This window comes from Marmota marmota, unplaced genomic scaffold (genome assembly GCF_001458135.2).
Source record: "Marmota marmota marmota unplaced genomic scaffold, marMar, whole genome shotgun sequence".
In the NCBI taxonomy this organism is placed as follows: domain Eukaryota; kingdom Metazoa; phylum Chordata; class Mammalia; order Rodentia; family Sciuridae; genus Marmota; species Marmota marmota.
In genome coordinates this window covers 5,889,749-5,901,604 of record NW_026000103.1, presented here as the reverse complement: position 1 = coordinate 5,901,604, position 11,856 = coordinate 5,889,749, and the positions used below count along the sequence as shown (strand labels likewise).

Below are 11,856 nucleotides of genomic sequence, written 5' to 3'. Positions count from 1 at the left end.
CTCTCTACAACATTTAATTAATTTCTCATGAAATGGGTCCTCAACAGAATGGAGAAAGACAGGGAAGTCAGTGGGCAAAAAGCTATGAGAAGCCCAAATTTTTAGGCTACAATGAGAGCAGACCTGCCATCCAGTCAGCTCCCAAGTAGTCGAGGATTTATAAGGGAGCCATTGTGCCCATAATGCTGGGATTTTTTTTTTTTTGACTTTGAAAGCTGGGTTCTTTCTTTATTCAGCCACTTAGTGATTCCTTGTATTTGGCTTAATTTGGGTACATGTGTGTCTTCTTAAGCAGGGAGCGACAACTCTCCAAAGGCAGGGACTGTGTTCATTGGAGACTGTGTGGTTAGCAACTCTGGGCACAAGGATTTGGTTTAATTCATTTTTCTGTTTCTTTCCTGTCCCTGGCCTCTCGCTTTATAGATAGAAGGTTAGTGAATGTTTGTTTTAACATAACGAATCTAATACAAATGTGGATGGAAACTTCTGACACAGGTCCTTGTTGTGCTTTGACTTTCTAAGAGGTATCTCTTTGTCCTAGAGAACTTATCCTTCAATCTCTGTGTTTAGACTCTTATTTTTAAATCAAATTTGCACTGAATCAGGAAAGGCTCAGAATAAACCATTCTTTATTTCCCAGCCTGGCCATAATCTGAGAGTAGGTCTTTTGGACTTTGTCACATTGCCACAGTTCCCAGGCAAGTCTCTCCTGAAGGACAATGACACTCCTGAAAAAGGTAACTCATGCCAAGGGCTGCTATGTCTGTTAGGTAACTTCAGGAAGCTTGTAAATGGTTGCACTCCAGCTGGAAGATGGAGGTGGTATGTCACCAACAGAAATGAGTGTAGGGGCATCTGTCTGAAAACTGTTCCCCTCCTGGCCACCTTGCCAGTTTTTGCTGATACAATGCAGGCAGCTTGGGGGAACCATATTGTCCCTATAAGCTCATAACACATGGACAAATGATTAAAAACACATGGAAAACAGTTCCACAGCTAAGCTGAAATTCAGATGGGAATGGAAAATCAACTTGCAAAGATTTCAACTGACTCAGGGCCAAATGTAGGACAGAATGCAAAGAGAAGTTGCCAAGAGAGGGAAGTTGAGTGGGGGGAACAAGTCATGGATAGGAAACCTAAAACAATGACGCCTTTGTATTGACAACCCTTCTCTAAGGCTCCCCAAGAGTAGGCACCAAAATCAACTCTTTGGAAATATTAAAACCTCATTTCATGAAAGATTTTAGACAGATTTATATTTTCTACCCTCTATAAATAAAAGTTGGCTTGACTATCTTGGCACCACCTATGTAGAAACATAATCTTAAGTATCTGTAACATAAATATTAAAATATTACACATTTTCCCTTCGAGGTGCAGGAATTAAGTAACAAGGTGGCACGAGACAAACTGTGAAAAATCGTGACAATAAAATGCAAAAGCAAAGCAGATTTTCCAGCCAGGGTTTGCCTTCTGCTGTGTACCTGATGTTGGGCCCAGGTTTGCCATAAAGCTGAGCAGGACTTAGACATATTTGCAAAAAACTCCAATTTGGTTCAAATATGAAACTCCAAGAAGCCTTTACTTGTGTCTAATCTCCCAAATGACCTCGTGATTCTGCCAGGTAGGAGAGCTGTAGGCAAGGAATCAATTTACTGGGAGCCAGTCCCTGCTGGTCCTGTCTGTTAATTAGCTTCTTCCTTAAATCCTTCCTGACTCCCACATAGACAGAACCACTTTTCTCTCCACTTAGCACCATTTAGATCTTCAAGTGTTGATTTGGAGCATGATTTGTAAACACAGTCCTCTTCTGTATATGCAAAAAAAAAAAAAAATGTGTCCTTAAATGCTGAATGCAAAAGGAAACTTCAAAAATGTGACTCCAGGAAGAGTCATGTTTAGAAAATAGCTATGACACAAGTCCAGTCCATTAGCAAAGCAAACAATCCTTTATCAAGTGAAAAATTATTCCTGAGAATTTGTCTTTTTAGAATGAGAGTTGTGTGTGATGGTTCTTTTCTGAAAGAAAGGAATACTGGGGTTTTAAAAGGGCTCTCACAGTCATAAGCCAGGCACAGTAAGACAAATACCATGTGATCTGCACAATCTATAGAAGTTGAGCTCATAGAAACAGAAAGTAGAAGAGTGGTTACCAGGGGTGAGGTGAGGATGGGAGATATGCTGGTTAAAGGGAACAAAGTCTCAGAGAGGGGGAATAAGTTCATCAGATCAACAGAACTACACAGTGATTGCAGTTAATAACAGTGTGTTGTATTCTTGAAAACTGCTGATAGATTTTAGGTACTCTCAACACAAAAAAATAAGTATAGGAGGTAATACATATGCTAATTTGTTCAACTGAACCATTAAACAATATGTACATATTTCAAACATGTTATATGCAACAAATATACACTTTTTTGTTTTTCAAAAAAGCGGGGGGGGGGCTCCCTCATTCATCTGGATATCTCCAAAAATAAAAATATTTCCATGTTTAGCACAAATGTCCTAACATGTGGGAAAGTTCTCACTGGGAATGAAGAACCTTAAAACCCCAATCCTCGCACTCACAGTTCCTCCTTTCTGGGGAAAAAACTGAAGGGAAATCACCGATGAAAACAGGTCCTGTTGAAAGTTGTTGTTCTTCCAAGCAGAGGCTGGCTTTGCATCACACACACACACACACACACACACACACACACACGCACACGCACCACAGAGTGAAGCTTTTAATTTTTATCTTAGATTGAGGGCCTACTATGTCCAAGTCATATTCTTTATAGTTTTCACATTTAATTTTCAGTTCTTCTAGGAAATTATTGATATCTTCATTTTATTTGTGAAAATCCAAAGTTTGGGAAATTTAGGATACATGGCTAGCAACATAGAATTGAGATATGACCCCACCTCATGTTTTTCTCCCATCAGTTTGCCTATTACCATGAAGCTATTAAAATGGTGCATATATTATTTTACATTCTATTTTAAATTAACACTATGTGAAAGAACTATCAATTTAATGAGGCAATATAAAATTCTATTAGGTTTTTTTATCACTGGACATTTTAATCATATAATTTTGCTCCAAATATTTATGACCCTGAAATAAAGACATCTTCATGCATATCATATCATGCATATCTGCTGAAGATTTTCTAACATGTTAGAGAAATTGTTTCTTTTTTCTTTAAACAATTTTTGTTGAAGTAGATTTGACAAATAATAAACTATACATTTTAAATATATGACTTGGTAGAATTTGACATATAAGAGTATATGTTTATATCTATGACACTATTATTGTGACCAAGATAGTGAATATATCCACCACTCTCAAAGGTTTCCTCATGACCTTCCCACCTAACATCTAATTTATTTTCTGCCACTATTACTTAGCTTACACTTTCCAGAATTTTCTATAAAGTACTATATACATGTGTACTTTGTGCTCTTTTTTTTGTCAGGTTTCTTTCACTCAGCATAATTACTCTGCGTATCATCCACATTGTGTCAATAACTCATTTGTTTTATTCCACTGTACACACATCCCATAGGTTGCTTATTTATCCATAAATGGACTTTTGGGTTGTTTATAGTTTTGTCTATTATAAATTAAACTACTATGAATGTTCACATGTACTTTTTTTTTTTGTACTGGATATTAACCTGGTGGGGATTACCACTGAGCTATATCCACAACTCCCTTCCCACCTTTTAAAACTTTTTATTTTGAAACAAGTTCTCACTAAGTTTCTGAGACTGGCCTTAAAGTTGTGATCTTCCTGCCTCAGCCTCCTGAATCTCTGGAATTATATATGTACTACAATGCCCGGCTCATGTGTTAAGTCTTTGAATAGAAATTAGGCTTTCTTTTTTCTTAGTTAAGAGATGCAATGGCTAGATAATATGGAAGTTATATGTTTAACTCTTTAAGAAACCACCGAATCATTTTTCAAAGTGGTTGTGCCATTTTATCATTCCACCAACAGTGCACTATGGTTCCAGTTTCTCCACACCCCCACCAACAGCTGGAATAGTACATCTTTTTCATTTTAGCCATCTATTAGGTAAATAGTACTATCTCATTGTGGGCTAAATTTATATTTTCCTAATGACCAATGATTTCTTCATATTCTTGTGTTTTTATTTGTGATCCATATATCTTTGTGTGTGTGTAAGAAATAACGCTTAAAATCTTCTCCCCATTTAAAAAATCCCATTTTGAGTTTCAAGGTTTTAAAAAATATAATCTAGATACCATTCCTTTATCAAATGTATGCATAGTAAACTTTCTCTCCCAATCTGTGACTTGTCCTTTCATTCTCTTAACAATAACTTGGTCAAGATGTATTATCCATTTGTATATCTTGCTTTGTTTGAAATGGTCAAATTTTGTTTACAATTTTTTCCATAAATATTCATGAGGAACTAAAGTTTTCTTTTCTGCTAATATCTTTGTATAGTTTAGTTTTAGAGTAATATTGGCATGTAATGTGGAAAGTAGTTCTTCCTTTTCAATCCTCTGAATGAGTGTTTTGTAGAACTGGTAATATTTCTTCCTTAAATATTTGTAGAATTCTGTAGTGAAGCTAGCTGAGACTGGAGTTTTCTTTGTGAGAAAGTTTTAAACTACAAATTCAGTTTTTTTAGTTATACAACTTTTTAAAGTTATTTATTTATTTATTTATTTTTGAGCTTCTGTTGTTTGTGTTTTCAAAGAACTTACTCATTTCATTTAGGTTGTTGAATTTACTTGTGTTATGCTGTTTATGATATCCCCTTACTGTTCTTTAAACTATAGAATCTACAATAATGCAGATTGTTAGTAATCCATGTCTTTCTTTGTCCAACTCAGTCTGGAGATTCACACACACACACACACATTATATACATATAAATTCTCAATGAGTCAGCTTTTGATTTCATTTGCCTTCTCTCTTGTTTTTCAGTTTGCCATTTCATTTGATTTTTGTCCTGATCTTTATATTTCTGCTTTATTTCCGTTTTTCTTAAAGGGCAAGTGAGGTTATTCCTTTCTAATAAAAGCATTTAGTGCTATAAAATTTCCCTTAAGTATTGCCTTAATGGCATCCCACAAACTTTGATATGTTGTTTTCATTTTTATTCTGATAATCCTTCTTAATTTCCTCTTTGATTTCTTTTTTAACCTCTGTGTTAAAGAAGAATATAATTTAGTGTCTAATCACTTGGGGATCTTTCAGAAATATTTGTTATTGCTTTCTAATTTGATTCCACTATGGTCCGAGAACACATTTTGTATGACTTGAATCCTTTTAAACTTACTAAGACTTGTTTTATGTCCTACCATATGTTCTGTTCAGGTAAATGTGTCGTGTACCCTGGAAAAGAAGATACATTCTGCTGTTGTTGGGTAAAGTGTTCTATATATTTCATTCGTGTTACTTTGGTTAATAGTGCCCACACTTCTATATCCTTCTGATTTTCTAGCTATTTATTCCAACAGATACTGAAAAAGGGATATTAACTTTTCTGACTATGAGTATAGATTGATCTATTTCTCTTTTCCATTCTACCAGCTTTTCTCCATATATTTTTAAGCTTTGTTATTAGATGCATATATGTTTTGGATAATTAGATTTTCTTAATGTATTGATGACATTCTAAAGTGCCTTTATTTATTCTTGGCAATGTTCATTCATCTAAAATCTACTCTAATATTACTATAGCTGCTTAAATTTTAACTAGGTTTAAGGTGGCATATCTTTTTTTTTTGGTGAATATTCTATAGAATGGCTTCATCGTGGCACATTTGTGCATACATAAAAACATAATTTGTTCAGTTTCACTGTCTAGTTCCCGCCCCTCTTCCCTTCCCAGATTGTCTTCCTCTACCATACTGGTCTCCCTTCTAATTCCTCCTTTCTTTTACTTTAAATGTGTTGCGTATTTACATTTAAAATATATTTCTTATGGACAGCATATAGTTGAGTGTGAACATTTTTTTTCCTTGTCAGGTAAGTTGAGATTGATTGCTTTTGGAAAGGAAAAATACAGATGGAGATAGAAGCAAAAGGTGAATTCATACATCATTGCTTGGAAAAAGTGTTGCAGGTTACCATGAGGCCTTTAATGGAAGTGTTGGTTGATTTTTGTTCCTTTCTGTCTTAAGATAAACTGAACTTTATTGCCTAGCAGAGTATAAGGCCTATAAAACTGCTCAAAATGAACAGTTATAAGTGTATGTTATGAGGATAGTATATTCATTTCCTGCATGATCCTGCTCTAAAGGCTTGTAAAGTTAATTTTAAGAAATCATGGTGTTCTGTATATTACAGACATCCAGACACTCTCTGCCATTAGTAACATTTCTTTTCCATGATTGATGGGGAGAAAGAAGAGGGAGATCAATAAAGCAGTGCTGTAAATTTAAAAATATGTCAAATCAGCATTCCCTTCTCCTTAACCAACACACACACACACACACACACACACATAAAATAAACAAAAGTATGGGTGAGACATAGGGAAAAAATTGCAAAACATATCTTGGATGAGTCAGATAAACACACAACAAATACATCATCCCATTTGTAGTTTTTGAAATAAATTTTATTTGGTGATTTTTAACAGTATGTTTTATTGAGATACACTGCGTAACACAAAATAAACCAATTTAAAGTGTTCACTTTAATGGCTTTTAGTATATTTACTATGTTATCCAACTATCATCATCACCTAACTCCACATTCTCAAAAAGAAACCCTGTACCTATTAATAGTTTGTCCCAGTTCCCCAATTCTTCCACTAATCTATTTCATCTTTATAGATTTGCCTATTCTGGACATTTGATATAAATGGATTCATATATTATATGGTTTGGGGTCTACTTTCACTTACAATAGTGTTTTCAAGTATAAGGTAAATATTATCATACTTATCATTTAAAGGTGTTTTACTGAAATATAATAAAGCCATCTGCTAAGGATAGGATACTGTGTGGAACAGGGGAAGAGATGCAGCCTAGCATTAGGAAGACCTTGGTTGTAAGTACTGATTTCTTCTGAGGATCTCAGTCTTCTCATCTCTAGATGAGATGATGTCATAGATCTCTCCCTTTAATTTCTGTTGCCCCAGAAATCTCTAAGGTACAGAGATACATACTGCTTGTCATTTCACCCCCCCCCCCCCAAAAAAAAAAGTGTTACAAAATCAATTAACTACATCTGAATCCCTCATATCCTAACAATCCTGGAGACAGGAAATTTGGGACAACTGCTATCAATAACACTTTGACCTGATTATAAACTCAGGAAGTCAGCACCAGTTCCTTAATCAGGAGAGAAATATCACAAAAGTCACCCTAAGCTGATGTATCTGAGTATGCTTCCCTCTAAAAAGTGATAATGTAATCAATGATTTTCACTGTGAGTTTCTCCCTGATAAAAAAGCTTAAGGCTTAAAAAAAAAAAAAAAAAGCTATTAGAAATTTGCATATAATTGCCAAGCTTTTATGCTTTCGTTTTCCTATCCCATTCACTACCATATCTTTATATAGAACAATGCCAGTTGCAGAGTTGAGGCTTATTGAATATTTGTTGAATGAATAATAGGTATATGGACGAATGGAAGTCATATAACTAGAAGCTGCTCTAAACAGTAAACACAAGAGACATACTAAGCTTTCTACCCATTCCTTCTTATAATAGACAGACTCATTGATATTTAAAAAAAAAAAACCCACATGCCCCTGGGAAAAATATAAAATGTCAAAACTAAAGGAACAATACCTGAGAACTAGAAATAAATTTATTTTTTAAAATGTTGATACAATACTAGATAGAGTACATTTAATATGCAGCTTTGTTGCAGAAATCAACACCAATTTATGGCTTAAAATTACACAGAACCATAGTGTTAATTAAAATAGGTACATAGCTTTTGGGCTGTATTAAAAATAAACAAAAACAGAAATGCAAACAAATGTCACCTGGTTTATTTTTACCACTCCTTGGAAAGAGAGGAAATGATTATCATATGCCTTTAAAATTTATTTTTAGCAAATTATATGTTATGTATTAAAGATCCATATCAACAAGATTCTGGAAAGTTACACACTGCTGTGCTGTGTTAATGCCCTTGGATACAGGGGAACTTTCCCAGAGTCAGTGTTCAGGTGTGGGGAAGAGAGCTGGTAACATTCAAGTCCTCCTTCTTGCCATTCTTTTTCCTAGATATCATCATCACCACCCTTTCCTACATGAGCCTTCTGCCCAGTCACTCTCTTTCTCTTCTATAACCCATTCCTCCACTCTAATATGTCTAGTTGTTATAAAAATCAAACCATTCTCCTCTATGATAACATTTGCAATTACAGTTGTGTCATTGTCAATGCAGAAAAGAGTAATAAATTTATCATGCCAACCAGTTTCCACACAGTTGATATAGTTCTAGACTTCCAGTTTTAAATAAGTTTATATATTTTTAGATTTCTAGTAGGAAGTAATAGCCCTTAAATTCCTTATTCTCGGAACTTTTACTTTTTCCCTAGGATTTAACCTTTCTGTTTTTTCCCAGGAATCCCACCTTTCCACTCTGCAGAAGGCAGTGAATCACAAGGAATTGGCTAGAGCTGGTATGGAGGATGGGTTTGGCATATTTGGGTTAAACACCAGAGGATGCTTATGTCCTGTGCATATAGGAATCAGCCATCTAATGTAAGGAGCTCCCTTCCCTTACTCTGAAATCACATGGAGATTTAAGTAAGAGACAGAACATCTGAGTCTTATCATAACCTCTCTATGTAAAATTTTCCATTAGTCAAGACTTTGATAAATGAACAGAAATAAAACAAATCTGTCATGTTTTCATATCCAGAAACTGGAATAACTTTCTTAAACCATTTTTAGTGTCTACAACACTCAAGTTATTATCATAGAAAAGCACTCTGGTCTTTCATAATCCATTTTAATTCTGAAGTTACACTGGTGCTCAGATAGCAAGTTACATTTGGCACAACCATATTTTTCAGTGATTGTGCAAACAAAAATTTTAATAAACATTTCACAAATAAAGTTCTAATTTCTCTATAATTAAGCATTGATTTCAGAAGGGAGTTTTGTGAAGGTTACAACGTGTTCATTGCTATGAAAATGTTTCACTCAGCTGAGTTTATAAATTAATAAGGTACTTTTCCATTAGAGAGTCTAGTTAACACAGCATTTCTAAAAATATTAAAGATTTAAGGGCTAAAATTGCATCGAAATCTTTTCTGAGAATGTAAGCTTTCAAAGGCTCTGTTTTCAATATTACTTTTCTTTGTTTGTCAGCATAGTTCATGGGAACACTTCTGAGGAAGCATTATTTTTCTTCCAAATGTCAACCATCATTCATAGATACTCCTTATTCCAAATGTCCTTGAGAAACACTAGTTGGTACAATAAACACCAACAAAGATGAAGAGATTATGTTACTGCAAATTTCATATGACTCTGGAAGCCTGGGGAAACCCAATCTTTAGCTTTGGAATGGCACAATGCCAACATTCATGCTGGAAAAGGAGTTTGTTGAGTAGCGATGGGTAGGTCTCTAAAGTACAGATAGCTCCCTGAATTCTCACCTGAACTATACCTTTGAAGTTGAACCTCCATCTGCAAGATTCTTCCAACTAAAAGAGAATTTTTTTACATCCACAGTTTCTAATTTTAGGTTTCACACTGAAAGGTCCCTAAAGGGATAAACCCACCCTTTGCAATTCAATGTTGGCTTAATGAATGGGTAGTCCCTCCGACTGAAGTGCTAGGAGCACCTGTCATGGAGGCTGCAGAATAGATTCACTTGAGATAATGAGGATAAAAATATCTAAGGACCATGAACATTGGCACTGCTTAAGAAATGGAGTAGGGTGAGGGAGCTGGTCTTCTGGAATAAGCAAATCTTACACCTCATAATACTGCAGGCATTTATTTTGAAAGGTACTGAAATACAAAAATTGTATTTTATCCTGTAAGAAGTATTCATTTATCAATCTTCCTGAAATACTAACCTAGGTACTATATTTTTACTGGATAGAATCACAAAGATGTACACACTCAGTCAAGACAATTTGTCTCTATTGAGCAATCTTCAGAAATCCTGTAAATAAATAGATGAGAAATCTCTGGTGGCTTCTGTAGAGCAAGTTACATTTAGAGTTTCCTGGAGCACATGAAATTTTGAGGTTTGCCCTTCATACAGTTCTTTGTTTGCCATTTACCTCCTCTTTGGACCAAAACACAGTTCTTTCCAGGCTTTGAGTGTTGAGGGGGCTCTCTCCTCCAGTTGGTGAAGGTGACAGGTTCACCTCCAATCCATTCCCAGTGGCCAGCGTGCGCTTGGTCATTCAAACCTAATGTGAGCCAAAAGAACGTGCCAAACAATTTTATTACATTTACACTTAGATAGCCTATCTAGTCTGTTGTTCTAACCACAGTTATGACATGCCAATGTGGGTCCAGGTTCTAAAACAAAGAATAGAAACTGGGAATACTACAATACACAATAGTATAAGACTTTGGAATCAGACAAATTTGAGTCCAAATTCTAACTCCACCAGTTGCTAGCTAAGCCCCTTTGGGCAGGTTACTTATGCTCGCTGAGTTTCCTTTTTGTCGTCTAAGGAATGGGTATGAAAATACATGTACATGTTTGGAGGATTAAATAAAATAATGTATATAGAACTCTCCACATATGTGTTTAATAAACATCAGCCAGTATTAGTATGTGTATCATTCTACACATAGAACTCTTATCATAGGGCTATAGGTATTTTCTTGTTCCTTGTTCTTCTACATTACTTAAATGTCTTGGTTTTCATATTTGAAAGTAGCTTATGAAGTATTATTTTTAGTCTGGAGCTTAAGATGTTTCAATCTGCTACAATTCCAATAAAAAAATGGTTTTCTCTTCTTGCCTCTCTATTCCTACTGGCAATTGGTGCAAATTGCATTCTAATGTTGTACAGCTTCTATAATATTTTCTTAAAGAAGTATTCTTCCCCCTCACTCTCATTCATAATAGAAATAACAAAAGGAAAAAAAAGGAAGGAATCCATTTTAATAGCATGATCTAACATTTTCCAACTCAAATTTGACCCTGACAACAGTCCCAGTTACAGAGCATGTAATCTTTCCCAACTGATTTTCAACCAATATTTTTGGGTGAAATCAACTGAAATGTTTTTTGTTTAGAAATACCCTATGTTCATGTAGATTGCTTCCTTGAGTTAATGATCAGATAATAATACTATGCCTAAGTACTTTGTGAGAACAAAGTCTTAAAAAGCATGGTTAAGGGGGCTGGGGATGTGGCTCAAGTGGTAGCGCGCTCGCCTGGCATGCGTGCGGCCCGGGTTCGATCCTCAGCACCACATACAAACAAAGATGTTGTGTCCACCGAAAAATAAATAAATAAATATTTAAAAAAAAAAAAAAACATGGTTAAGGATGTAGATAAAACTTATGTTGCAACCCAACTCTTAATACTCTCAATTTCATATCTGAATTTAAAGACTTACTAAGTATTACAGAAATTTTGAGACACCAAGACTGGATTTACCATAATTCCCTTAAATATAGTGCCTCTAAGGAGCAGTTAAGAATACTGACTTTGATGTGCCCTGAGAATTCTATTTCCAAAAGTAGCTTATAAAGACTTGTTATTATTGTCAAAATTGTAGAAAATAGGGCTGGGGGTGTGACTCAGTGGCAGAGCGATTGACTAGCATGTGTGAGGCACTGGATTCGATTCTCAGAACCACATATAAACAAATGAATAAAATAAAGATCCATCAGCAACTTTAAAAAATAATTGTAGAAAACATTTTAAAAACTTCAGAAA

The 11,856-nt window shown here is 35.0% G+C and overlaps 1 protein-coding gene across 6 annotated transcripts in view; it reads right to left on the bottom strand.

Annotated features, from left to right (window-relative positions):
- Positions 1–7,770: 7,770 nt before the first annotated feature.
- The window catches only part of Frem1 (FRAS1 related extracellular matrix 1), a 170,360-nt gene continuing 166,274 nt past the window's right edge, over positions 7,771–11,856 (bottom strand). For all 6 annotated transcript variants that reach the window (XM_015502585.2, XM_048783940.1, XM_048783941.1 and 3 more), the window contains one exon: positions 7,771–10,366. In XM_015502585.2, coding sequence (XP_015358071.1) covers positions 10,167–10,366 — 200 coding nt within the window. In that variant the 3' untranslated portion in view covers positions 7,771–10,166. The remainder of the gene's footprint in view (positions 10,367–11,856) is intronic.